General features: G+C 40.6%; 2 protein-coding genes across 4 annotated transcripts in view; one reads left to right on the top strand and one right to left on the bottom strand.

The window, feature by feature from the left end:
* SVOP (SV2 related protein) overlaps nucleotides 1-1329 on the bottom strand; it is a 115312-nt gene extending 113983 nt beyond the window's left edge. The window contains exon 1 of the mRNA XM_053588592.1: nucleotides 939-1329. Within this exon, the coding sequence (XP_053444567.1) occupies nucleotides 939-973 (35 nt within the window). The 5' untranslated portion in view covers nucleotides 974-1329. The remainder of the gene's footprint in view (nucleotides 1-938) is intronic.
* Nucleotides 1330-13831: 12502 nt separating this feature from the next.
* Nucleotides 13832-27706, top strand: part of USP30 (ubiquitin specific peptidase 30) — a 37093-nt gene continuing 23218 nt past the window's right edge. For 2 of the 3 annotated variants that reach the window (XM_053588583.1, XM_053588582.1), the window contains exons 1-4: nucleotides 13832-14039; nucleotides 17870-17979; nucleotides 19057-19239; nucleotides 25069-25172. In XM_053588583.1, coding sequence (XP_053444558.1) covers nucleotides 13957-14039; nucleotides 17870-17979; nucleotides 19057-19239; nucleotides 25069-25172 — 480 coding nt within the window. In that variant the 5' untranslated portion in view covers nucleotides 13832-13956. The remainder of the gene's footprint in view (nucleotides 14040-17869; nucleotides 17980-19056; nucleotides 19240-25068; nucleotides 25173-27706) is intronic. The other variant, XM_053588584.1, reaches the window with a different exon arrangement.

The raw sequence follows: 27706 nt of genomic DNA, 5'->3' as shown, positions 1-27706 counted from the left end.
CTCAGTACCTTAGAGGGAAAAAAAAACAAACATTTTTTAAATCAAGAAAATACATACATACAAACAATAATTAATTTTTAAAGTGCATCTACTTCTGCCATCCAAATGCCTAGTGATTCTAAAAATAAATAAAACAACTAGAAAATTTTTTTAATGGTCTTTCTTGGAATTTGCTTAACAAATCACCATCTACTTGTGGTAGGAAAAAGCCCCTCTACAAGGCCACTGTCCTTTCCATTGCTTGGTTACATTCCCTTAAGATTCTTAGAGCAAATTTGATATCTCTTAAAAATCCCCCATCCTCAAAGGAGTGTATACTGATGTTCCGATGTTGAGTCTCACTCTAGGTAGCTGTTACAAAAACCTTTCATTCAGAAGAAGGCAAGAGGTTTCAGCAACAGTGCTCAGTCCTCTCATTCACACACTTCATAAACAGCAGGACTTTGCTCAAGCCTCTCCTCTAGGAAGGAATCCCAGCTCTTTAGAAATCAGTTTGCAACATCAGTATCCTTCCTTTCCGAAAGACCTTGCAGAAGAATTAGGAATTTCACAGCATAGGAGAAGGGCTGGAAAGGACGGGTGTCATTGGGTGGATTCATCAATTCACTCCACATTTCAAAACCGCAGCTAATGCTTTTTTAAAGCACAGACCTCAAAATCCCTTTAGGATTAAGACCAATTAAAGGGGAAAGCATAACACCCATGGCTCCCCATAAGGTCCTGACAGATCTGAAAAAAAATTGAGTCAGAGATAGAGACGCTGGTCTAATGGGGAAGGAAAATGGCTTGTCTCCGCCAGGCCTAATTCCTTCTTCTGAAAACAGTTCCCACTAAATTCAAGAACCCATGCAGAGCTGCCTCCTCCCGCCCCCGCCCCTGCAGGTTTCCGTTTTGTAAAGAAAGCCTGCTTGCCTCTCTCTCGCCCCCATGACACTCACGGCAGCTGCCTTAGCTGGAATAAGTCCTCCTCCATGTCCGCGCTGCGCCAGGGCGAGCCCTTTTCATGGCCCTTAAAGGTAGTGGTGGAAAAAGAGCCCTCGGGGTTTTCAGCACCGGGATGCCGGACAGCTCCCGCGCCGCTTCCTCCCTCTGGCAGCCGCTGTTCAGGGGCGGAAGCCGCTGGGGACCAGCCCACGAGACAAAGCCGCCGCCGCCAGGAGACCGCGGCGAGAGTGGGCGGAGAGGAGGAGGCGGAGGGCAGAGCAGGCTGCGCGGGGAGAGGGGGCGGGGAGAGCCCTTCTGCTCCGAGGAGTTTACAGGCTTTCTGCGGCCGGTGGTGCTTTACTGGGCTGCTTATAGGACAAGCCAGCCTGTGAAATGGCTGTCGAGGTGCCAATGAGCAGCTTTGGTTGACGATGCCTCTCCAAATGTTTATTTGTAGGGATTAATTAATGATAATCGGCATAATATTATTGAAATCCAGGCTGCTATGACAAATACAGGTATGCATTTTAATGTATTCATGCATTTAAGTACTGTTTATTAAGCACCTACTGTGTGCTGGCACTGTAATGGTCACTGAGGGTATGACAGAACAATTCGACGTGTCATTATCATCATAGAGCTGAAGGTCTAGTGAAATGAACCAAGAAAAAAATGCAAGTTAAGTATGAGAAGGTCAAAGATCAATCATTCATTCATTCGACAAACATTACTGAGAAATTTCTACAGCCCTGACTCTTGGGAATCAAAGATCCTTCCCGTCCAGTTCAATGGTCGCCCTGGACGTCCTCCCACTTCCTCCCTGTCACGTCCCATGACATCCTCTGACAGAAAACTTCTCCCGCCCCTGGTTAGAACTTAAGCTCCATAAGCTTTGACATGTGCAAGTCCTTGAAGAGTGCCTGGCACCTAGAAGGTTCTCAATGAACAGTTGTTGAATGAATAGTTCTCAGTTTAAGCTGCTCATAAGAATCACCTGACTAATCACAGGCCAATTGAACCCAACCTTCTAGGTGGGAGGCTGAGACCACTGAGCCTGGGTTAACTTTTAAAAGCTTCCCAGCAACCTGGAGTAGAAACTTTGATCAAGTGTGAACAAATGAAGAGAAAAGAAGTTTTCATGACATCCTATGACAGAAAACTACAAAAATGACCTGTGATGGCAGCTGGCAGGAAGTATAAGAATTCTGATTGAATGTTCACATGGAGGTAAAGGAAAGGGTATACATATTATATATATATATCCATCCTATTGTTTTTCTTGGAGAACCTTGTCTGTTATTATGTTTCTCTTTCCCAACCCCACCAATATCTTTTCTGCTCCCTCAAAATATTAGCTGGCTATGACGGTTGAGGGAAAACTAAGTTCTTATCAAGCTTATGGAAATCAACAAAAGGTATCCAAAATTGAGAAAACAAAAACTACTCATGTAAGCATCTTATCTAGAAATATGCCAGAAATTACAAAAACAGGCAGCTGAAAGACTGAGGGTGGGATGGAAAGAAATAGAATAGTGTCTTTTTAAAAAAATTGTAAATTTAGTGGTTTATTTTTACAGCCATGTAGATGATATTACCATGATTTTTAAAAATGATTTTATCATGGTAAATATATATGTATTAGCCAGCTCAGCTGCCATAACAAAGTATCATAGACTAGGTGGCTTAAAAAGCAAATTTTTAAAATCACAGTTCTAGAGGCTGGGAGCTCTGAGATCAAGCAACCAGCATGGTTGGTTCTGGTAAGGGCCCTCTTCCTGGCTTGCACATGGCCACCTTCTCAGTGTGTGCTCATATGGCCTAAGCATAGCGAAAGAAAGCAGCCTCTTTGTACCATGTCTCCTCTCCTCTCTTCTCCTCTCCCCTCCCCTCCCTTCCCGTCCCCTCTCCCTTCTCCTCTTATCTCCTCTTTCCTCTCCTGTCCTCCCCTCTCCTCTCCTTTTCTCTTTTCCTTTCCCTTCCCCTTCCCTTTCCCTTTTTTTTTTTTTTTGATAGGCTCTTACTTTGTCACCCAGGCTAGAATGCAGTGTTGTCAGCGGAATCATCATAGTTTGCTATGACCTCAAACTTCTGGGCTCCAGCAATCTTCTTGCCTTAGCCTCCCAAGTAGCCAGGGCTACAGGTGTGCACCACCACTCCTGGCTAATTTTTCTGTTTTTTGTAGAGGCAGGGTCTCGCTTTTGCTCAACCTGGTATTAAACCCTGGCCTCAAGAATCCAGCGATCCTCCAGCCTCCCAAAGTGTGAGGATTCTAAGTATGAGCCCCCATACCTGGTCCCTGGTGTTTTTTCTTATGAGGGCAGTGGTGTCATCATGGAGGCCTCACTCTCCAGACCTCATCTAATCCTAATTATCTCCCAAGGGCTCTGTCTCCAAATACACATGGGGGTGGAGGGTGGTGGTTAGGGATTCAACATATGAATTTATAGGGATGCAAATACTCAGCCCATACCCATATATAACATAAAATTCACCATTTTAACCATTTTTAAGTGTACAATTCAGTGACATTAAGTACACTTGCAATGTTAAATAACCATCACTGCTATCTATTTCCAAAACTTTTCAGCTTCCCAAAGAAAAATTGTATACCCATTAAGCAATAACTCCCCATTTCTTCCTCCTGCCAGTCCCTACTAATCTCTAATCTTTCTGTGTCTACGAATTTACCTATTATGGGTACTTCATATGAGTACAATCACAAAATACTTATCCGTTTGTGTGTGTCTTGTTTCACTTAGCATTATGTTAAGATGGCTGGCATGGTGGCTCACGCCTGTAATCCCAGCACTTTGGGAGGCAGAGGTGGAAGGATTGATTGAGCCTAGGAGTTTGGGGCTGCAGTGAGCTACTATCGGGCTGCTTCACTCCAGCCTAGTGACAGAGTGAGAGCCTGTCTGAGGAAAAAAATGATTAAGATGGTAAACATTATGTTGTGTGGTTTTTACTATAATAAATAAATAGTTCAAGGGTATTTTAGTGTTATGTATATTTTACCACAATAAAAAATATGCAACTGAAAATGTTAGGCTAACCCATGAGCACCATTCTTTATAATACTAAGACAATTCTTTTCTCACTTATGCGTATTTGTATTTGTTATTGCCACAGCTTAACCACTTATGTATTGCCTTTTAAAAATTATCTTTAAAACACTTGGCTTACAATAACATGTTTTTAAAGAACAGTGGTTCAAAAAGAATTAACATAACACCTTGTAAGATGACTTTGTAAGGACTCAAATATATGATGACTTCTCCTTATAGTATAGAGTTTTATGTTAAATTTTCCCTAAAAAAATAGGGAAGTAGAGGCTTCCTACATTTAGCATGTTTCCTAAAATATTTGCTAAGTGGGGTGGCGCCTGTGGCTCAAAGGAGTAGGGCGCTGGCCCCATATTCCCTATATGCCGGAGGTGGTGGGTTCAAACCCAGCCCCAGACAAAAATTGCAAAAAAAAAAAATTTTGCTAAATGATCACCAGTCCACCCATTTTTAACCCACTTACACTTAGAGTTCCATGAATCAGCAGAAGCAAAAGGAATAGCTCTGAAAAGTCAGAAAGCAAATCAGCACTATTTTAGAAAGAAAAAAATTTTAACTCTAAGAATAGCCTTAAACAAAAAATTCAGTTCTGATTCACTGTTCTATCTTTCACTACATTCAGCCCCAGAGCTTTGTATTGGGAACACTCAAAAAATGCTTGTTAAATTGAATGGAAACAAACCAGTCTCACCAGGTGTGGAGGGATCCAAGATCTATTTTAATTCATGGGAATCCAGAATAATAGTTTATATCAGAAGTGGCAGATTAGTAGAGTGATCAACTCATCCTGGTTTGCCCAGAACTTTCCCAGTTTCAGCACTGGAAGTTCTGCGACTTGGGAAAATCTTGTCTCAGCGAACCTTGATTACTTTACAACCCTGAGCCAAATGTGTTATAGAGATGTGTTTTGAGTTGCCTGAAGAGGTAAAAAGAATAACTTTTGAGTTTATAAGTTATGACCACAAAACTCTTAAAAGAAAGCGCAGGAGCTGATCTTCATGACCTTGGATTAAGCAATGGATTATTAGACAAGACATCAAAAGCATAAGTAATAAAGAAAAAAATAGATACATTGGACTATAGCAAAGTTAAAAACTTTTATACTGCATATGATACCATCAAAGAAGTGAAATGAAAACCCATAGAATCAGAGAAAATATTTGCAAATTACATATCTAGTAAGAGACTTGCATTCAAAATACAGAAAAAAATCTTGCAACTCAATAATAAAAAAATAGCTCAAACTAAAAATAAGGCTGGACATAGTGGCTCACTCTTATAATTCCAGAAGTTTGGGAGGCAAAGGTAGGAGGAACACGTGAGGCTAGGAGTTAGAGATCAGACTAGACAACATAGCAAGACCCCAATGCTAAAAAAGAAAATTAGCCGGACAGGGAAGCATGCACCTGTAGTCCCAGATATTTGGGAGGTTGAGGCAGGGGTTCATTTGAGCCCAGAGGTTCAAGTCTGCAGTGAGCTATAATCATGCCACTGCACTCCAGCCTGGGCAGCAGAGAGACATCCTGGCTCAAAAACTAAAATAAAATAATAATAAGATAAAATGAAAATGAGTGAAGTATCTGAATAGACATTCCTGCCAAATAGACATATAAATGGCCAATAAATACATTCAACATCACTAGTCATTTGAAAAATGCAGATCAAAACCACAATGAGATACCACTTCACACCCACTAGAATGGTTAGAATCAAAAACACAGACAATAACTAGTATTGGCAAAGATGTGGACAAATAGAGACCCTTGCATAGTTAGTGGCAATGTAAAAATTTTGTAGCCACTGTGGAAAACAGTTCAGCAGTTCCTCAAAAGTTTAAACAAAGAATTACCACATAATCCAGCAATATCACTCCTAGGTAAATACCCAAGAAAAATAAAAAACATACTCCACAACAAAACTTTTATGCAAACATTCAAAATGTCATTCTTCAGAATAGGCAAAAGGAAACAAATCAAATGTTGATCAACAGATCTGTATGGATAAATAAAATGTGGTATATCCACACAATGAACTACTTTTTGATAATCTCATCCAGGAGGGTGGCCATAAAAGAAATGAGTGCTGGCTCGGCGGCCATAGCACAGTGGTTATGGCACCAGCCACATGCACCGAGGCTGGCGGGTTCGAACCTGGCCTGGGCCAGCTAAACAACAATGACAACTGCAACAAACACAAAAAATAACTGAGCATTGTGGCAGGCGTCTGTAGTCCCAGCTACTTGGGAGGCTGAGGCAAGAGAATCGCTGAAGCCCAAGAGTTTGATGTTGCTGTGAGCTGTGATGTCACAGTACTCTCTGGAGGGTGGCATAGTGAGACTCTGTCTAAAAGAAAAAAAAAGAAATGAAGTGCTGATTTATGCTATAACACGGATTAACCTTGAAAACATCATTATGTGAAACAGCCCAGCCACAGAAACCCACATATTGTATGGTTTCATTTATATGATATGTTCAGAATAGGCAAATTTATAGAAACAGAAAGTTGAATAGTGGTTGCTTAAGAGTAAGAGTAGGAAATGGGGATGGGGATTGACTGCTAATGTGTGCGTGATTTCTTTTAGGGGGGAAATGCTTTAAATTAGATGTGAAAGTTGTACAACCCTGTGAATATACTAAAAAACATTAAATTGTACACTTTAAAGTGGTGACTTGGATGGTTATATGCATTATATATCAATAAAGCTGTTCTTTAATATAAATATATACTTACTTTAAAAAATTTCTTTCCAACATTTAAATTGAGAGATTTCACATAAAAGGATTATCAGTTTCTTGGGAGGAAAGGAGAGTACAATTCCCCCAGCCTTTCTCTCTGGGTTTATACTCTGAGGCCTTGCAGCAGTCTTTCCCACACTGCCCAGGCTGTAGCCAGCCTGTAGCAAGTTTGGTGTAGTGGTATTCCCTGCCTTCTGGCTGCATGTGCATCAGCATTCCCTTTGAGGGCTTGTTAACACACAGATCACTGGGTTGCACCCTTATAGTTTCTAATTCATCAGGATTGGGATAAAGCTTGAGAGTTTTCTTTGCGAAGAAGTTTTCAGGTGATTGATGCTGCTTGTGGGGACCACATTGAGAACCCTTGTTATAAAGTTATAGCTGGATGAGATTATCAGCCAAGAAAACTACAGCCCATGTTTGTTTATATCTCTGATCTTTGAGACATCCTTGGGTTGATGGGAATATTATAAAGGCAATTGCCTTCAGCCAACACATTATCCATCTGTCTGAGAAATGGGGGTATGTCAAAAGCCAGATGGGTTTTATTTCACATCAGAGCAATGTATCATGGTTTCCCCTTTCAGATTCTTAAAACAAAATTGAACATTTTAAGACAGAGGTAGGAATAGAGACTGACAAGCTGCCCCTTAGGCTGAAACATTGAAAATAAAAAGCGTGTGCTATGTACAAGTAGTTCCACAATCAACTGTGTTCTAAATTCTATTTTTATCAAGACAATATTCTACTAGTTATAAAAATGGCACTTAATTTTAAAAAGGAAGCCCACGGATTTAAATTCATAAAGAGATTTGTCTTTTTTTTTTTTTTACAGTCATGGACTCTATTCCTTTCACAGTAGTGCCAAAGAAGATGAAATATTTGGGAGTATACCTAACAAAGGACGTGAAAGATCTCTACAAAAGAAAACTATGAAGCTTTAAGAAAAGAAATAGCTGAAGATGTTAACAAATGGAAAAACATACCATGCTCATGGCTGGGAACAATCAACATTATTAAAATGTCCATACTACCCAAAGCAATATACAATTTTAATGCAATTCCTATTAAAGCTCCACTGTCATACTTTAAAGATCTTGAAAAAATAATACTTCGTTTTATATGGAATCAGAAAAACCTCGAATAGCCAAACATTACTCAGCAATACAAACACAGCAGGAGGAATCACGCTACCAGACCTGAGACTGTACTATAAATCAATAGTGATCAAAACAGCATGGTATTGGCACAAAACAGAGAAGTAGATGTCTGGAACAGAATAGAGAACCAAGAGATGAATCCAGCTACTTACCGTTATTTGATCTTTGACAAGCCAATTAAAAACATTCAGTGGGGAAAAGATTCCCTATTTAACAAATGGTGCTGGGTGAACTGGCTGGCAACCTGTAGAAGATTGAAACTGGACCCACATCTTTCACCATTAACTAAGATAGACTCTGACTGGATTAAAGATTTAAACTTAAGACACGAAACTATAAAAATACTTGAAGAAAGTGCAGGGAAAACTCTTAAAGGAATCGGCCTGGGTGAATATTTTACGAGGAGGACTCCCCGGGCAATTGAAGCAGTATCAAAAATACACTACTGGGACCTGATCAAACTGAAAAGCTTCTGCACAGCCAAGAACATAGTAAGTAAAGCAAGCAGACAGCCCTCAGAATGGGAGAAAATATTTGCAGGTTATACCTTCGATAAAGGTCTAATAACCAGAATCCACAGAGAACTCAAACGTATTAGCAAGAAAAGACCATGTGATCCCATCTCAGGGTGGGCAAGGGACTTGAAGAGAAACTTCTCTACAGAAGACAGACACAAGATCTACAAACACATGAAAAAAAACCTCATCATCCTTAATCATCAGAGAAATGCAAATCAAAACTACTTTGAGATATCACCTAACCCCAGTAAGAGTAGCCCACATAACAAAATCCCCAAACCAGAGATGTTGGCACGGATGTGGAGAAAAGGGCACACTTCTACACTGCTGGTGGGAATGCACATTAATACATTCCTTCTGGAAGGATGTTTGGAGAATACTTAAGACACCTAAAAATAGACCTGCCATTCGATCCTATAATTCCTTTACTAGGTATATACCCAGAAGACCAAAAATCACAATATAACAAAGACATCTGTACTAGAATGTTTGTTGCAGCCCAATTCATAATTGCTAAGTCATGGAAGAAGCCCAAGTGCCCACCAACCCACAAATGGACTAGCAAATTGTGGTACATGTATACCATGAAATATTATGCAGCCTTAAAGAAGATGGAGAAAGAGGTAAACCTCTTTCATGTTTACATGGATGGAGCTGGAACATATTCTTCTTAGCAAAGTATCTCAGGAATGGAAGAAAAAGTATCCAATGTACTCAGCCCTACTATGAAGCTAAATTATAGCTTTCACATGAAGGCCATAACCCAACTATAGCACAAGACTATGGGGAAAGGGCCAAGGAAGGGGAAGGGAGGGGGGAGGTTAGGGTGAAGGAAGGGTAATGGGTGCATCTTAGAATGGGTACAGGTGAAACTTACTAAAGGCAGAATACAAATGTCTACATACAATAACTAGGAAAATGCCATGAAGGCTACGTTGAACAGTTTGATGAGAATATTCAAATTGTATATGAAACCAGCACACTGTACCCCTTGATTACACCTAATGTACAAAGCTATGATTTAACAATAAAAAAATAAAAATGCAAAAAAAAATAGAATTTAAACCCGATTTTTAAAAAGAAATCTAAAAGGAAAAATAAACCTTTGGTGGTAGGTCTTGGGTCTGCTAGCCAAGCTAGTGGAATAGCACCTCTGGAGTTATTTCCAGGTCCCTGGCACTATGCTGCTGTTAAGTGCTCCTTTCAACTGTGCCCCAGGAACCAGCATAAAGGTGAGAAATCGTTAGGAGGTTAATCTCGTCTCTCTTTTTTTTTTTTTTGGTAGAGACAGAGTCTCACTTTATCACCCTAGACAGCGTCACACAGCTCACAGCAACCTCCAACGCCTGGGCTTAGGCTATTCTCTTGCCTAGACCTCCTGAGTAGCTGGGACTACAGGTGCCTGCCACAACGCCCGGCTATTTTTTTGTTTTATAGTTCAGCTGGGGCCAAGTTTGAACCCGCCACCCTCGGTATAAGGGACCGGCACCCTACTCACTGAGCCACAGGCACCACCCGACGTTAATCTCTTCTTTTAAAAAAAGTGAAGGTGCCCAACTTTAAAGAGTTTCATGGTCACAGAGCTCATTCCTTCAAGAAATACAAGATGTTTAATCAATGACTAGAGGCTAAAGAGGGAAGAGAGAACAACGGCAAGGCTGGCTCAAAAGACAAATTCAAAAACTTTTCTTATAAAACACTGATGCTTCAGGCAGTGTGTTCCCAGAGAGCTGTAAAGTAAGCAAGAGGAAGAGGTGATTCAGCAGCCAGTCAACCTGTGCAGAGCTAAGGAATTGTGTACATGAATCTAAAATGACACTCTTATAGATGGCACATAGTTGGATTGTTTTGTTTTATCCATTCTGCCAATCTCTGTTTTTTAACTGGAGAGATTAATCCATTTAAATTTAATGTAATCCTTGATAATGTAGGATTTACATTTAAATATTTGTTTTCAATTATCTTATATCTTTTTGTTTCTCAGTTGCTCTGTTACTATCTTCTTTTGCATTAAATATGTATTTTCTAGTTGTATCATTTTATTTCCCTTGTCTTTCTTTCACTATATATTTTTGATTTTTTTCTTAGTGGTTGATTACCATTAACAACTCAATTTATAACAATTTAGTTTGGATTAATGCCATGTTAATTTCAATAGTATACAAACACTTTGCTCTTCTGTATCACTGTACCCCCCCTTAAGCTGTTATTAACAAAAATCATGTCTTTATACATTGTGTGCCTATTGATATAAATTTATAATTATTTGTTTAGGCAATGGTGTTTTAAATCAGATAGGAAACCAAAAAGGAATGACAAACAAAAGTACTTTTTATCATCTTTTATATTTACCTCCATCATCACCTATACTGATGCTCTTTACCTCCTCATGTAGACTTGAATTATTGTCTGTGCCCTTTCATTATAGCCTGAAGGATTCCCTTTAGTGTTTCTTGTAGGGCAAGTCTGCTACTGACAAATCTCTTAGTTTTTTTTTTTTTTTCAGATATGGAATTCTTGGTTGATGGCTTTTTTTCTTTTAGAACTTCAGATATACCATCCTACTACTTTCTGTCCCCATGGTTTCTGATGAGAAATCATCTGCTCATCTTATTAAGGATTCCATTTATGTGAGAGTTGCTTTTCCTTCTGCTTTCATAATTATCTTTGTCTTTTATTTTCTACTATTTAATTAGAATGTGTCTAGATAAGAATCTCTTAGAATTTTTCCTCCTTTTGAATTCATTGAACTTCATCAATGTGTAGATTGTTTTCCATGAAATTTTGGAAGTTTGGGGTAACTATTTCTTCAAATACTTTCCCCCTTTTTGTCTTTTTCCTCTCCTTCTGAGATTCTCATTGTGCCTATTGTTATGCTTGATGGTGTCTCTCTGGCCTCTGAGTCTCTGCCTATTTTCTTTCTTTCCTTTTTCTTTTTATTCCTCAGTCTGGATAATCTCAGTTGACCATCTTCATGGTCATCAGTTTTCTTTTCTTGCCTGCTCAAATCTTCTTTTGAGCCATCTAGTGAATTTTTCATTTCAGTTATTCTACTTTTCAACTCCAAAATTTCAATTTGGTTCCATTTAACAATTTCTGTCTCTTTATTAATATTATTTGGTGACACATTGTTCTTATTCTTTCCTTTAGTACTTCATATCTTGTTTCCTATTTAGCTCTTTGGTCACACTTAAAATAGATTTAAAGTCTTTGTTTAATCTCAATAGTAAAACAAAAATTCCAATTTAAAAATAAGACAGACAAATGGCCAATAAACAGCTGAAAAAATAATATTACTAATCATTAGGGAAATGCAAATTAAAATCACAATGAGGTATATCACCCAGTTAAAATGGCGAAAAGAGAAAAAATAACAAATGATGACAAGGGTGGCAAAGGAAAGAGAACTCCCGGCCTGTGTGGTGGCTCATGCCTGTATTGAGATTGCTGTGAGCTATGATGCTAAGGCACTCTACTAGGATAGAGTGAGACTCTGTCTCAAAAAAGAAAAAGAAAAAAGGGAACTCTACAGCCACTGATGAGAACAGTATGGCGGGTCTTCAAAAAACAACAAATAGAACTACTATCTGATCCACCAATCCCACTACTGGGAATTTATCCAAAGGAAAGAAAATCATTTATATCAAAGAGACATCTGCACCCCTATACTTATTGCAGCACTACTCACAATATCCAAGATGTGGAATTAACCTAGGTATCCAACAACAGACAAAAAGATTTTAAAAATGTGACATATACTGCATATACAATGAAATACTACTATTCAGTCATAAAAAAGAATACAATCATGTCATTCACAACAACATGGACAGAAGTGGAGGACATTATGTTAGGGTAAATAAGCCAGGAACAGAAAGTCAAACACTACATGTTCTCACTTTTATGTGGAAACAAACAAAACTGACCTCATAGAAGTAAAAATTAGATTAGAGGATACTAGAGTCTAGAAAGGTAGGGGGAAGGGAGGGACAGAGAGAATTTGTTAAAGGATACAAAACTAAAGCTAAATAGGAGGAATAGGTTCTAATGTTTTACACTATTGTAGGATGACTGTAGTTAACAATAATATATTATATAGTATAAAATAGCTTGAAGGAGGATATTGAATATTCCAAACACAAAGAAATGATAAATGTTTGAAATTATAGATGTGTTAATTACACTGATTTGATCACTATACATTATATGTACAGAAACATATGCAATTATAAAAAGGGCACATATGGACATACTCTAGTCAGGGTTGCCACACACCTTCAATACATGTATGCCTGTATGCGTTAATTTTTTAAAAAACAAAAATTATCTATTTTAATTTCTAATAGGATAAGCACAGATATAACTCATATAAACAAAAGCTCTCAGTAATTTTTAAGTATACGAAGAGATCCTGAGACCGAAATTAGAGAACCACTGAGCTAACACATTACTTTCTTTACTAAAGCAGTTGCAATTATTCAGTCTGGAGTTGAGGAAAGTGAGTAAAAGGGAGAGCAAAATCTCTCTGCCCAGAATGTTGTATAAACTGTGCTATCCAACATGGTAGCCACTGCTCACACAAATGGTGGGTGGTCCTGCTGGGAACAGTGGCTCACATCTTTTAAGCCCAGTGATTTGAGACACAGAGCTAGTAGGATTACATGAGGAGTGTGAGGCTGTTGTGAGCTATTATGGTGCTAAATTGAGTTGTGCCTCGTACAAAAAAAAAAAAAAAAGGTAAATCATCTCATCAATGATTTCCAGGTAGAAATGACATATTTTTGAATATATTGGATCAACTAAAATATATTATTAATTTCCTCTCTTGCTTTTTACTTCATTGTGGCCGCTAGAAAATTTAAAATCGCCTTTGTGTCTCCTGTTACATTTCTATTGGAGACACACGGACTTGACTACCGATTTCAATTCCACCACTTACCAGCTGTGTCTTTGACATTTCTTGGGCTTCCTGGTATGTAAAATGTGGGTAATATTAGGGTTGGTGCAAATATTAAATGTGCCCCACTGAGCAATGTACTAGGCACATAGCTAGTAAGAGTGGTGGCTGTCCTTGGTTTTTCTAGCCACACCATCAGAGATGGGCCGCGTGCTAATTAAAGACCTTTCCACTCTGACCACGGTAAAAATTAAGGGTAGCATAGACCTGACCCTGCTTTCGGTCGGGGACCTCCCTCTCTACACTGAAAAATTCCAGTCACGACCCAGGAATTCCCTTCTAGAATCGGGGCATCTGTACTTATAGATGGAAGGATGGAACCTGGGCAAAATCTGAAAACGAAATGGCCTCAGGCCTCTGGGCTTTCCTTAACAACCGACGCTGGCGCCCGTTGCTACGTGGGAAGAAAGGACAAGGATGTGGTTCGTTTTCTATTGCTCTCCGGTGACGGCTACTTCCGGTCCTCCTGGGAGCCCGTCCTTCGGCCTACCTTCCCCTAAGGAGCAGGGACTGTGACTGCCGGTTCCGCCGCCGTGGGAGCCTTCGGAGCCCTCGGTCCGGCGGCAGCGGGGGCGGCGGCGGGGCTCCGGCGCGACTGCAATGCTGAGTTCCCGGGCCGAGGCGGCCATGACCACGGCCGACAGGGCCATTCAGCGCTTCTTGCGGACCGGGGCAGCCGTCAGGTGAGCCTTTGGGGGCGGGGCGGCTGAAAAGGCCGGCACTGGAGTCCTTAGCAGTGGCCTGTGATGGTCTTTTCATGCCCCGGTCGGGGTTCCCAGGACCCGACCGGGCACTCCGCCCCTTCTGCGTCCTGTGAGGTTGGAGGCCCAGCGCTGAGGTGGGAGGGATGACGGGCCTATCAGGGCCTCAGGTCCTTCAGAAATACCAACTGTCAGTGCTCTCCAATTCTGTCAGCGCCTTTCTTCCCCTGCTAGGGGCCTCCCCCATCCTGTGATTGTCCCCAGAGCTGCCAGCCCTCAACCCCCAGTATTTTGAAGGCCTCAAATTCTGTCAGTATTCCCCATTCCTCTCAGTGCCTCTTAGGCCTGCCAAGACTCCTCAGTCTTTCTGGGACACCCCTAATCCTTGTGGGTCTACAGTCATATCAGTTTCTGGACTGCCAGGGTTTCCCAGTCTTGCCCAGCTCCCAGTCCTGCCATGGTCTTACAGTACTGTAAGTGCCCAGGGCCTGCAAGACCCCTCCCTCCATTTTGTCAGTACTCCTTTTCCTGTTGGCCTCCCCAGTTCTGCTGGGGACCCCCACTGCTGTCATGATCCCCAATATTATTAGTGTGAATAAAGACCCTTATCTTGCAAGGATCCCTAAGCTAGACAGGGGTCCTCAGCCTGTTAAGACCCTCCAGTTCTGTTAGGACCCTCAATTGTCTGGATTGCCAATCCTGTAAGGGCCCCCATTTCCCTCTGTTAAATCACCCTCCCAAGGGCTTCGGGCTTCAGATCTGAACATCACACTTCCAGTGCTGATGCCAAATGACTGAGACCTGTTGCTGAGGTTGGCTTCTTCTGGAGCTAAAGCAGGTCTAAACAGCTTGTTATCACAGGGATGGAAGTCCTCCATGGCCGTCCTGTCCAGTGCCTTCATTGCTGTAGACAAGAAATAGGTCTTGGGATAGCTTTGCCTATGGCCCCACAGCTGCCTGATAGTAGCAGAATTGGAGAGGAGAATCCAGATCTGTCCCATTCCCAGGCCCCATCACTCTCCTGGTGATGTCATTTTGCATAGGACTGGCATTTCCAAAGTTGTCACTTGTCCCTAGAGTTTTTGCACTTGCTGTGCTAAGAACCTGGGCAAGTCTTCTCTCCTATCCCTTCAACACTCTTTTGGTCAATTTCCCTCATGAACTTTGTGGTTTTAAGCATAGACTTGGGAGCTAGGTAGGCATGGATTCACAGCCATGTTCCCTCCCTCACTGTGACCAAGTTGGCCTCTTAGTTTCCTCATATATGAAAATAGGAGGTCATAAGTAAAACCTACTCCTAGGTTTTTGTTTTGAAAATCAGATAAGATTATCACAGTGCCAGGCGTAGAGTATGCACCCTTAAATATTAATGTTTGACTAGGGAATTTTAAAGCACTTGTAAAGTGCTTTAGCACTTCAATGATGGTCCTTTTAACCTTTCTAGGCAATTTGGTGCATATACAGGTATGTATTTTTATAAAAGTCAGCACAATGACTAAAAGACCTCAAGAATAACTTTCTTAATGAACCTCAGAGTGTAACACTCAATAATTGTAGAAGCTAACATTTATTAAGTTTTTACTATGTACTCTACTATGTATTAGCACTTATTTAATACTCACAAAGACCCCTGTGAGTTAGGATCTCATGATTGTCTTATACAGATGTAGAAGCTGAGGCTTACAAGGTGAAATGACATCCTAGTAAAATGGCAAAGCCAGAATTGACCCAGATTAATGAGATCTCACTTTTTAAAATTTCAGATTAATTTGAGGGTGCAAACAACCAGGTTACAATGTTGCATTTGTTAGGTAGAGTCCCTCTTATAGTGGTGTCCCACACCCAAGAGATGTGCCATATACTCTTACATTGTGCCCATTAAGTGGGAGCACACCAATCTCTTTCCCTTCTCCCCTGTCCTCTCCCATTCCCTCACTTGAATTGAGTTTTTCTTTTATGTGGGTGGGTATTGGATTGCCTGCTGGCTTCATATTAGTATTAAGTACATTGGATACTTGCTTTTCCATTCTTGTGATACTTTACTAAGAAAAATGTGTTTCTTTCTTTTTTTTTTTTTTTGAGACAGAGTCTCACCATGTTGGCTTCGGTAGAGTGCCAGTGGTGTTACAGCTCATAGCAACCTCAAGCTCTTGGGCTTAAGCAATTCTCTTGTCTCCGCCTCCCAAGTAGCTGGGACTACAGGCTTCCCCTGCAATGCCCGGCTATTTTTTCTTCTTATTGTTGCAGTTCTCATTGTTGTTTGGCAAGCCAGGGCTGGGTTTGAACTCGCCAGCTCCAGGGTATGTGGCTGGCACCCTGGGTGCTGAGCCAAGAATGTTTCAGCTCCATTCAAGTTAATACAAAAGATGCAAAGTCTCCATCTTTTTAATGGCTGAGTAATATTCCATGGTCTACATATACTATAGTTTGTTAACTCCTGGGTTGATGGGCATTTAGGTTGTTTTGACATCTTGGTGATTGTAAATTGGACATCTCACTTTCTTAACCAAGTTGTGTGCATATTCTATTGAATATGTCTTAGAAGAACAAAGATTTATTTGAAATCCAGCTGTTAGCTATGACACCAGAAAAATGTTAACTAACTACTGTAAGACAGAGTCATTATTACCACCAGTGACTCTTCACTAAGTTAACATTTACTGAGCTGACATCAAAACAATATTCACATGATCTAAATGTTGGTATAAGAATATTTTCCACATTCATTGTTGTTTGGCAAGCCAGGGCTGGGTTTGAACTCGCCAGCTCCAGTGTATGTGGCTGGCGCTCTAGGCACTGAGCCAAGAAGAATGTTTCACCTCCATCCAAGTTAATACAAAAGATATTGTAACATATGTACAGATATATATTACACATAGATATACACACATATCTAGTTTGCCTTACTTGGTGGAAATATATAACTTTGTATAAAAATGGTGTATTAAATTGTTGGTGATGTTTCTTCGTTTGTAGCTAAAGAATGACTTCAGTGTTCAAGTTAAGTTAGAAATGAAAAAATCTTTAATTTTATAAATATTCACATCTTTTATAATATTGTGTGTTCCTTCACCGCTTAATATTCTTAAAGAGAAGTCTGTTTGTGTATATTTTCTTATGGATTCACTCAACCTCGTAGATATTTTTGAGAACCTATTGTGTGCCAGGCATGATCTAGATACTTAGAATATGTCAGTGAGTAAAACAAAGATCCCTACCCTCAGGACTTTACATTCCAGTTGAGGGAGATAGACATCTATCTATCTATTCAGATAGATTGTGAATAGTGAATTTTATGTTAGAAGGTGGTGTTATGGTAGAAAGAAAAAGAATGGGTAATAGGAGACCAGGAGTCCAGGTTCCAATTGTGTGTTCAGGGTAGGCCTCTTGAGAAGTGAAGGGAGATGAAGGAGGTAGGGGGGTGAGCTGAGCCTCGATCTGGTGGGGAGAGCATTCTGGGTAAAAGGAACAGCAGTGCAAAGGCCCTGAGGTCTGAGCTTTGGCTGGTGATAGTGTGGTGGTGGAGTAGGAGGAAAATTCCCGCTTTTCCTCTGAGGGAGATGCAGCTTTTAGAAGGTTGCACTCTGACTTAGGTTTTAAATCCTAATGTCTATGAAAAAAAACTCAGAAAGAAAAAAATGTCTACAAAACAGTGTTGCATGAAAAAACATTCTAATGTCTAAATATCCTGATTTTCAAGACCATAATCCTATTCTTGTATATATTTTGACAAAATGTTAATCTACTTATCTATGTATTTATATATTGTGTTCATGAAAAAGGACGACAGTAAAAGTTATTTTCTTTTTTAGATATAAAGTCATGAAGAACTGGGGAGTTCTAGGTGGAATTGCCGCTGCTCTTGCAGCAGGAATATATGTTATTTGGGGTCCCATTACAGAAAGAAAGAAGCGTAGAAAAGGTAAGAATGTGGCCATTGTATCATGGTGGTAGGTGTAACTTAAAACCCCGTTATTTGAAAATAGTACAAAAAGTTAGGGGAGTGGTCCTTTTTTTTTTCCTCTTGTATCTTTAAAATGAGGACTTCAGTTTTTAAAACAGCACTTATACATTGACTCAGTATTGTACACCCTGGAGTAAAAAGATTTCTATTTCAGCACCTCTCTAGACTTGAGCTTGAGGAATGCTTTGTAATGAAAAATTTCAAATGCCTTATTAATGTAGCAGTTGTGTTTTTCAGTAGTTCAGCTGACTAATTATGTTATTCATTTGTGGTCTCTCAAACTAGACTGCCAGTAATTGGTAAAAATTTCAATTTTCATTAATCTATTTCCTAATTTTTTAATGCCCCTTTTGTAAACATTGCACTACTTAATATTGATTAAAATTTGGCAAAGAGAAAAAGAAAAGGATGTAGCAAAATTTGATCATTGTTAATTCTAAGGATGGTTATGATCGGTGTTCATTATATACATTTTCTCTCCTTTTGTGTGTGTTTGGAAACTTTTTAATAAAAAGTTTTTTAAAAAGATTTTGAGCAGAGGAGGGAAGTATATAAGATTTACAGAAAGACTGATTGGAATTGGTATAGTGATGTCTTTCCCAGTGATTGTTAAGAATAAAATCATTGTTCTGGGTGAAGCAACAGTAGAACAATTGTTTTCTTTTGTTCAGAGAAACATTGCTTCTTATTAAAGAAGAAAGCACATGAGAGAATGAGAGAGAGGAAAAAGGGAAGAGGTGGTTACCACGTCTTTTTATACATTTAGTGTGAACCAAGCTGTGCCAGATACCATGATGGGTTTCAGAAATAACATGTGACAGCTGTCCTTCTCTTGCTTACATCTGCAGTACTGGGATCCGGCCTTGGCATGGACAGAAGGCCTGGCTTCTGGATCTCTGTGGATAGGGACCAGCTCAGACTAGGATTCCAAATTTAAGGCCATAGCGCAGAAACTCAGGGTCTAAAATGGGAGAGAAAAGAGATTTTGTCAGATGTGAGGTGCTGTTCTTTTCTTCCTCCCCCCACCTTTTTTAGGGCTTGTGCCTGGCCTTGTCAATTTAGGGAATACCTGCTTCATGAACTCTCTGCTTCAAGGCTTGTCTGCCTGCCCTGCTTTCATCAAGTGGCTGGAAGAGTTCACCACACAGTACACCAGGGATCAGAAGGAGCATCCGCCTCAACAGTATTTGTCCTTAACACTATTGCACCTCCTGAAAGGTAACTAGTGGAGAATTTAAGGGGGATCTAATAGCCTTATTATGGCAAACTATTATGTAGATTATTATGAAAAAGACACTAAGAGCCCAATAGATATAAGTAGCTATTTTTTTTTTAAATCAAAGATGGAACCATTTATTTAAAAATTTGTCAGTTTAGGCTCAGCGCCTGTGGCTCAAACGACTAAGGTGCCAGCCACATACACCTGAGCTGGCAGGTTCAAATCCACCCTGGGGCCCGCCAAACAACAATGATAGCATGTGGCAGGCGCCTGTAGTCCCAGCTACTTGGGAGGTGGAGGCAGGAGAATTGCTTGAGCCCAAGAATTGGAGGTTGCTGTGAGCTGTGATGCCACAGCATTCTACCCAGGGCAACAGCTTGAGGCTCTGTCTAAAAAAAAAAAAAAATTGACAGTTTAATAAACAGCTTTTTAAGAAAGAGAAAAAAAATCCACTGCCACATAAATATTTTAAAGAAGTACTGTCTGATTTAAAAAACATTAATATATAAAAAAGTACCTTAGCGGGCGGCGCCTCTGGCTCAGTTGGTAGGGCGCCAGCCCCATATACCGAGGGTGGCGGGTTCAAACCTGGCCCCGGCTGAACTGCAAACCAAAAAATAGCTGGGCGTTGTGGCGGGCGCCTGTAGTCCCAGCTACTCGGGAGGCTGAGGCAAGAGAATCGCTTCAGCCCAGGAGTTGGAGGTTGCTGTGAGCTGTGTGAGGCCACGGTACTCTATCGAGGGCGATAAAGTGAGACTCTGTCTCTACAAAAAAAAAAAAAAAAAAAGTACCTTAGCCTAGGAAATAAGGTAATTCACAAAAGTGATACAAATTGCTGACAATCAAATATTCAATGTTACCATCATTAAGAGAGATATGAAGAAAATAATAATGTCTTTTTTTTTTGCATGCCAGCAAAATAAAAAATTCACAACCTTGGCCAGCTATTGGACAATGTGTCCATATGCTGCTGAAGAGTGTGTAACTCAGTGCAATCTTTCTGGAGGACAGTTTGGAACTACACAGTAATAACTTACAAAACGTTTAATCCCATTTGAACTGGTAATTCTATGTCAGGGAGTCTGTCTTACAGAAATAGTAATATGGACTATAATTGAACCAGCCTGGAAAGTAGAATCCTAAAAACAGACAAATTTGGGAGTGGCTGAACACTAGCCCTTAACTTGGAGAGTCACAACATGCATTGGTAAAAGTCATAAGAAATAACCTCAAGTTCATTTTTAAACCAACATTTTTGACTATATAACTGTTTGTTTTTTCTCCATAACATCTGTTAACACTCCATGGTCATTATAAAAAACACAATGTATGTACAAATCTCTCTAACACCTAATGAAAAGTGCAAAAAAGAAAGATGCAGATGTCCAATAGAGAGTAATTAAGCAATCAATGGCATATACCCATTAGGAATTATTTTTCCAAGATGTTTTTTTATTTGAGAGCAGACATAGGCTATTATATTAAAAGAACAGGATACAAAATATGATAATTGGACTTCAGCAAGATACAAACTCTCACAGATGAAGGCTGGACAGAAAAAGGCCAAAATGTTAGCAGCTCCCATTTGGGTGTTATACACTTCATGATAGTTTAAAAAAAAATTTTTTTTTTTAAATTCTTTACTTCTACTTTCAATAATAAGTATCTGAATAAGTATCTCTTACTTTCACTGTCACAGAAAAGGGAGGGGGTTAAAAAACACCCGAAATCTTGCTTCACTGAGGTTACTTTTCCATGTGATCTCTGCTTGATGAAGCAGGTGTGTTATCTGTATGAGAGGTGATTTAAATGCTTTTACTTACCTGTTTTAAGAAAGAATACCATTCCAAAGTTTGTGTGAAAAGCTGAAATGTCCCCGTGAGATGTTATGATGCAAGTGAAAGAGTTGTCCTCACCCTGACTTCAGCACTGCCGTCTCACTGCTCACTCATGGGACCCAGTGCTGGACAGCAGAGCCATGGGCAGCTGCACCTTGAGTGTCTGCTCCATTCTCTGCTTCTGCCTTTTAATTCCCTCATTTTGTTGTTGTTTTTTAGAAATAACATTTAATTACACAGGAATGCATGGAAGAAACTCTCCTTGTAAAAGCTTAAAGCCTTACAGATAAGGCTAAAAATCCCTTTATCACTACTCCAATCCTGCTCCCTCCTTCCTTCCTAAGAAGCTATGAATATGTCCTTCCAGTTTTCTGTACATTTAGATACATTTCTGTGAACCCAGAGAAATTACGTGTTGTGTTTTTCATGTTTAAAAATTGTGATATGTATTAAAGAAATGTCCATTTCAGTACATGTGGTGCTACCTCATTCATTTTTCTCTTTTTTGTGAGTTTATTGGTCTTCTGTATTTTGTCTTCTGTGAATTGCTTGTTCATATCTTTTGCCCATCTTTAAAAATTGTGGTAAAATATCCATAACATGAAATTTACCAATTCAGCCATTTTTAAGCATATACTTCAATGGCATTAAGTATAGTCACATTCTTGTACAACAGTTACCACTGTCCATCCCTAGACCTCTTCATCATCCCAAACTGAAACTGTACATACTAACAATAACTGCCATTCCCCATTGTTCTGCTTCTGAGTTTGACTGACATCTCAGATAACACATGTCTGTGTACCTCATTTAAATGCAATCATATAATATTTGTCCTTAGGCGACTAACTGTACTTAGTGTTTTCTTTTTTTGGCCGGGGCTAGGTTTGAACCCGTCACCTCTGGCATATGGGACCGGGGCCCCACTCCTTGAGCCACAGGGCACCACCCTGTACTTAGTGTTTTCAAGGTTCATCCATGTCGTAGCGTGTATCAGAATTTCTTCCTTTTTAATGTTGAATAATATTCCGTTGTGTGTATACATACATACACACACACACATACACACAATGTTTTGTTTGTCCCTTTGTCCATCTGTCAATGGACATTTGAGTGATTTCTATCTTTTGGCAATTATGAATAATGCTGCTGTGAATATTTTGGTGTCTAAATATCTGTTCAAGTCCTTTCAATCATTTTCTATAAATACCCGGAATTGGAATTGCTTGATCAAATGGTAATTCTGTTTAATTTTTTGAGGAACTGCCATACTGTTTTCCACAGAGGCTGCACCATTTTATAATCCAACCTGCAGGTCATGGCCAACACTTGATTGTTTGCTGTTTTTTTGATAATAGCTATCCTAATGGGTGTGAAGTGGCATGTTAATTTACATCTCCCTAATAATAAGTAATATTAAGGCTCTTTTCACATGTATATTAGCCATTTGTGTATCTTTTTTGGAGAAATGTCTGTTCAAGTCCTTTGTTTTTTTGAATTGGGTTGGTTGGGGGTTTTTTGTTGTTGAGTTTTAGTAAGTTTATGTATTCTGGGTATTAATCTCTCATCAGATATATGATTTGCAAACCTCATTCACTTTTATTTTTTTTAAGGCAGGGTTTCTCACTCAGTTCCCCAGTGTAGTAGCACAATCATAGCTCACTGCAACCTCAATCTCCTGGGCTCAAATGATCCTTCTGCTTCAGCCTCCCAAGTATCTGGGACTATAGGTGTGTACCATTACACCAGGCTAATTTTTTTTTCTAATTTTTTGTACAAATGGAGTTTCACTATGTCGCCCAGGCTGGTCTTGAACTCCTGGTCTCAAGCATTCCTCCTACCTCAACCTCCCAAAGTGCTAGGATTATACCATGGCTAACCTTACTCACTTTTAGAGCTGTGTAGTACCCACAATATTAAGACACCTCAGTTTGTTTAGCCCTTTGCTTCCAGTTCCTTGTGGAGATAAGCAGGCTGCAGTGAACGTCCTCGTACAGCTCTCCACATGCACTCAATCACGTGTTTCTCTAGGGTAGATCCCGAAAAAGTGAAATTCCTGGGTTGTGGATATAAAAATGTTAGCAGACATTACCAAATTGCTCCATGGCATTTTAGACAAAATTGGCCTAAAGGGGACATTAAAATTTTCCTTGGGGGTGAAAAAGCTAATGGAAAGGCAGCTCGAGGGGTTTGGGAGGAAGAAGGAAGGTAGAGTTCCTTTCCTGACTCCCTTCGTCCTAGATGGTAAAGGGCTGACCCAGGGTGTACACACCCTGAAAAGATGAGTCTCTGGCCTTCTCATCACCAGCTGCCAGCACTGCTGCGCCCAGGGTTGCCACCAAGTTCAGACAGGGGTGGCGGGGAAGGCACTGGAGGTAGAATGATAGCAGTGTTTAGAACCTCCAGAGTCACAGCCTGACAAATTTAAAGGAATCTTGTAGGTCCGCTGACTGTAAATTAAAGGAGGACACAGGCTGGCCTACTTTACCTTGGGAGTCACTGAACTTCAGAAGGGGCACTGAGATGGCCGCCCCTACATCTTCATCCCCCATACTCTAGCAGTGCTGGCCCAGTGCAACGTCCTGTGGGAGCGGGGTGGTTAAGATCAGGAGTCAGCACACCATGGCCCATGAGCCAAATCCAGCCCACTGCCTGTTTTTTGTAAATGAACAGGAGCACAGTCGTGAACATTTGTTCAGGAACTGCCTGTGGCTGCTTTTATGCTACAGCACAGAGTTGAGTAGTTGTGACAGAGACCATATGACCCACAAAGCCTAAAATGTTTACTGTTTGGCCCTGTACAGAAAAAGTATCAACCCTTTGTCTAGATGTTAATTATTAAGTAAATTCATAAGCCTATCAAACTTACTTTTATTAGGTTTGATTGTACTTATAATTTAAAAGTAAGACCAGGGCTTGGTGCCTATAGCTTAAGCGGCTGAGGCACCAGCCACATACACCAGAGCTGGCAGGTTTGAATCCAGCCCGAGCCTGCCAAACAACAATGACAACTACAACCAAAAAAAAATAGCCGGGTATTGTGGCGGGCACCGTAGTCCCAGCTACTTGGGAGGGTGAGGCAAAAGAATCACTTAAGCCCAGGAGTTGGAGGTTGCTGTGAGCTGTGATGCCATGGCACTCTACCCAGAGCAACAGCTTGAGGCTCCCTCTCAAAAAAAAAAAAAGTAAGGCTAGGTACAGTGGCTCATGCCTGTAATCCCAGCACTTTGGGAGGCTGAGATGGGAGGATCATTTAAGGTCAGGAATTCGAGACTAGTCTGGGCAACAGCAAAACCTTTCCTCTATAAAAATTTAAAAATTGTCTGTGTGTGTAGTTCCAGCTACTTACGAGGCTGAGGCAAGAGTATCACTTGAGCACAGGAGTTGGAAGTCGCTGTGAGATAGGATTGTGCCACTGCCTTCTAGCCCAGGCGACAGAGTGAGACTTTGTCTCTTCAGAAATAATAATAATAATAAAGCAAACTAAACCACTCAGCAGACCTTTTTAGGCTGCCACCTTTAGCTTGATGCTTTGCCATGGTAATCAGAAACTCAAACAAATACAAGCAAAGGCCTCATAGCCATGGGAAAGAGCCCTGCAGAGAGGAGTTAAGCACAGAGTACGAGGTTGGACAAAATGAATGCTTAGGGGCCCTCCCAACTCTGAGAGTTGCGAGTTAACATCGTTTCACTCAATAAGAACCTGACAACAATAAATTTATGTTGATGGTGATAATTTGAAGATCCAGATATCAGTTACTTCATTTAAATGTTGAAGCCTTATGAAAAATTTCATTTAATGTGAAGTACCTAATATAATGCTAAGCATGGGTAAGGCTACAAAGAAGAATGATTAAAGTGTTCTAATTCCAAAGTGAATCTTGCAGTCCTAAAATTTTTAATTAACTTTGATGTGTTGTACTATGCAAGTTTTCTGGTTGGTTGTTACAATGATGAATTTCATAATTGTCTTACCCTTTTTGATTCCAGCTTTGTCCTGCCAAGAAGTTACGGATGATGAGGTCTTGGATGCAAGCTGTTTGTTGGATGTCTTAAGACTGTACAGATGGCAGATCTCTTCATTTGAAGAACAGGTGAGCATAACATTCAAATAGGTTCAGTTTGAAGAATCTTTTCCCTGCCTAGTAACTTGGGGCTTGACCTTAACAGTTGCCTGGCCTGAATGTACCTTAGTACATTGAAGTACTGATGTAGTAAATGAAGTAACTTATGTCTGGATCTTAGTATTCTGAGACCAGGGCACCAACCTTGTTTCTGATCTTCACGTTCAGAGGAGAAACCAGCTCTTTTTTATCCAGTGGGCAAAAGGTTAGCAGGATAAGGCATAAACACAGTCACCAAAGAGCAAAAATCTTTTTAGTTCTTGAGCAACTTTGTATTCCAGTGGATGACAGGGATACCTGGGTTCTTTAGAAAGAAGCAAGTAGAGCCAGGTGTTGTGTTGGGGGCCTGTAGTCCCAGCTACATGGAAGGCTGAGGCAAGAGATATGCTTGAGCCCAAGAGTCTGAAGTTACAGTGAGCTATGATGCCACAGCACTGTACTCAGGATGCAGAGTGAGACTCTGTCTCAAAAAAAAAAAAAAAAAAAAGAAGCAAGTAGCTTTATCCTGGAAGCTCAGAGATTCAGGAGAGATCCTTTTTTGGACCATACCCTCATTTATAAAATATAAAAATCAGTTTTCAAAGTTTGGTTTAAAGTGGCCCCAAACCTCAAGAAGTTGTCATATGGAACCCCAAGGCTTTATCCAGCCATGCCCACGTCCCTTTTCCAGGTTTCACTGCCTGCTTTGGAACTTGGCCACTCTCCTTCTTCCCAGACCACTATTACCAACAGCAAGTGTGAGGCCAAGAGAGTGACGCTCTGGGGATGAAAACATTTAGTCTCAGTGGCCTGTGCACACTGTACTCTACCTCCTCCCCAACCACATCGCCAGGCTTCGTGTAGGCATCTTTTGCCACTGTCCGGACACCAGGCCAGAGAAATGGGATATGGCCTTTTGGACCTCCCAACATTGTGGGGCTGAAGTGAGAGTCATTTAAAAACTTTGAAAAGGGTGATGGAAAGGCTTTCTAGTTCCTGTTATTTCTCGTTTCTGCTTTAATCTGAAGCCATGTATTACTTTTTAAACATGATGTTGGTGATATCTTTACTTTCTCTCCCTCCCTTCTGTCCATGGGGATGTCACTCTGTCACTCAGACTGGATAGCAGTGGCACAGATAGAGCTTACTGTATCCTCCAACTCCTTGGCTCAAGCCATCCTCCCACTTCAGCCTCCTCAGTAGCTGGGACTACAGGCATATGCCACCATGCCCAGCTTATACTTTCTTAAAAAGCAACTTAGTTGATCCAGTTGTATGTTGAAATTTTTTTCTATTTAGAAAATACTTTTTTAATCCTCCTCTGGTAACTAAAATTATTTAGCTACATTTTATATTTCTCTAAACTGAGAGGATGACTTTGAGATTTAGTCCCCAGGGACATTAGATAACTTTTCCAAGTCATACCCCTCCATCACCTAAGTGAGTCACTCCTTAGAAGTATTTCTAACATCTTCAGCCACAACAGTCACTGAACCACAGAGTGCTATGTAAGCAGGAAAAAGAGATGAGCACGTGTGTCCCTTGGTCTGTACCCTTTGAAAGCATCCAGAGTATCTTGTATGGGACCTCACCCACATCTTCATTATTAGTGATCTAGCCAATCAGTAGCAGATTTTCACTAGTAATACATTTTCTGTGTCTAAAGCTAGAGCTATGCAGAATGCATTGAGGTAAGTGCTTGCTTTACATGCATTGTCTGATTTAGCACTCACAAAACCCTGTTAGGAATTGCTGTTATTATCCCCATTTTACAGATAGAAACACTGAAGTTCAAGGAGGTAAAGTGATTTGCCCAAAGTCACACAGCTACTTAAGGAGCAGAGCCAAGATTTAAGCCAGTCTGGTGCTAAAGCCTACACTCTCAGGCTCCCCCCTTTTCTACCATCCTGTCACTTTTCTCAAAGCCAAGTATTTATGTGGCTGACTGGCAAGAAAGGTTATGGATCAGACTCTGTTCTATCTTGGAATCTGTTTCAAGAGTAGGTGCAGATGCCTTGTTCGGGAAGGCTCCTTGAGCCTCCCAGGAAGAGCTGGCTTTCCTCTGGGCTCCGAGGCTTTTGCTGCAACAGGGCTGTAGCTCTGCTGGGGGCGTGGGCTGCCATACCTAACCCTGGATGGTGACTCCCTCCAGGGCAAGAGCCTTGCCTTCTTTATCTATATTACTCTCTGTGAACAGCAGTTTATATCCCAGGAGGGGGGTTAATTTATGTGTGCAATAAATATTTATTGAACACCTGCCTCAGGCAGGGCCTGGTGAGGGCATTGGGGTTATAGCAGAAACAGGACATGAAGGGTTTTCTGCTCTCATGGAGCTAGAATTTTGGTAGGGGGTGGCTCGGGGAGAAGCAAACAAGTAATTTCATGATGCCAGAGGAAAAAAATAAACAGGATGATGTAATTACAAAGCCTGGGGGAACCAGGGGAGCAGGAGAGGAGACTGCCCTGGGTAGGGAGGCTCTTCTGAAAACAGCAGCATAAAAAGGAGTGAAGACCTGGGTGCAGAG

This window comes from Nycticebus coucang, chromosome 4, assembly GCF_027406575.1.
Source record: "Nycticebus coucang isolate mNycCou1 chromosome 4, mNycCou1.pri, whole genome shotgun sequence".
In the NCBI taxonomy this organism is placed as follows: domain Eukaryota; kingdom Metazoa; phylum Chordata; class Mammalia; order Primates; family Lorisidae; genus Nycticebus; species Nycticebus coucang.
The sequence above is the reverse complement of the archived record's forward strand: the minus strand, read 5'-3'. Positions and strand labels throughout refer to the sequence as shown.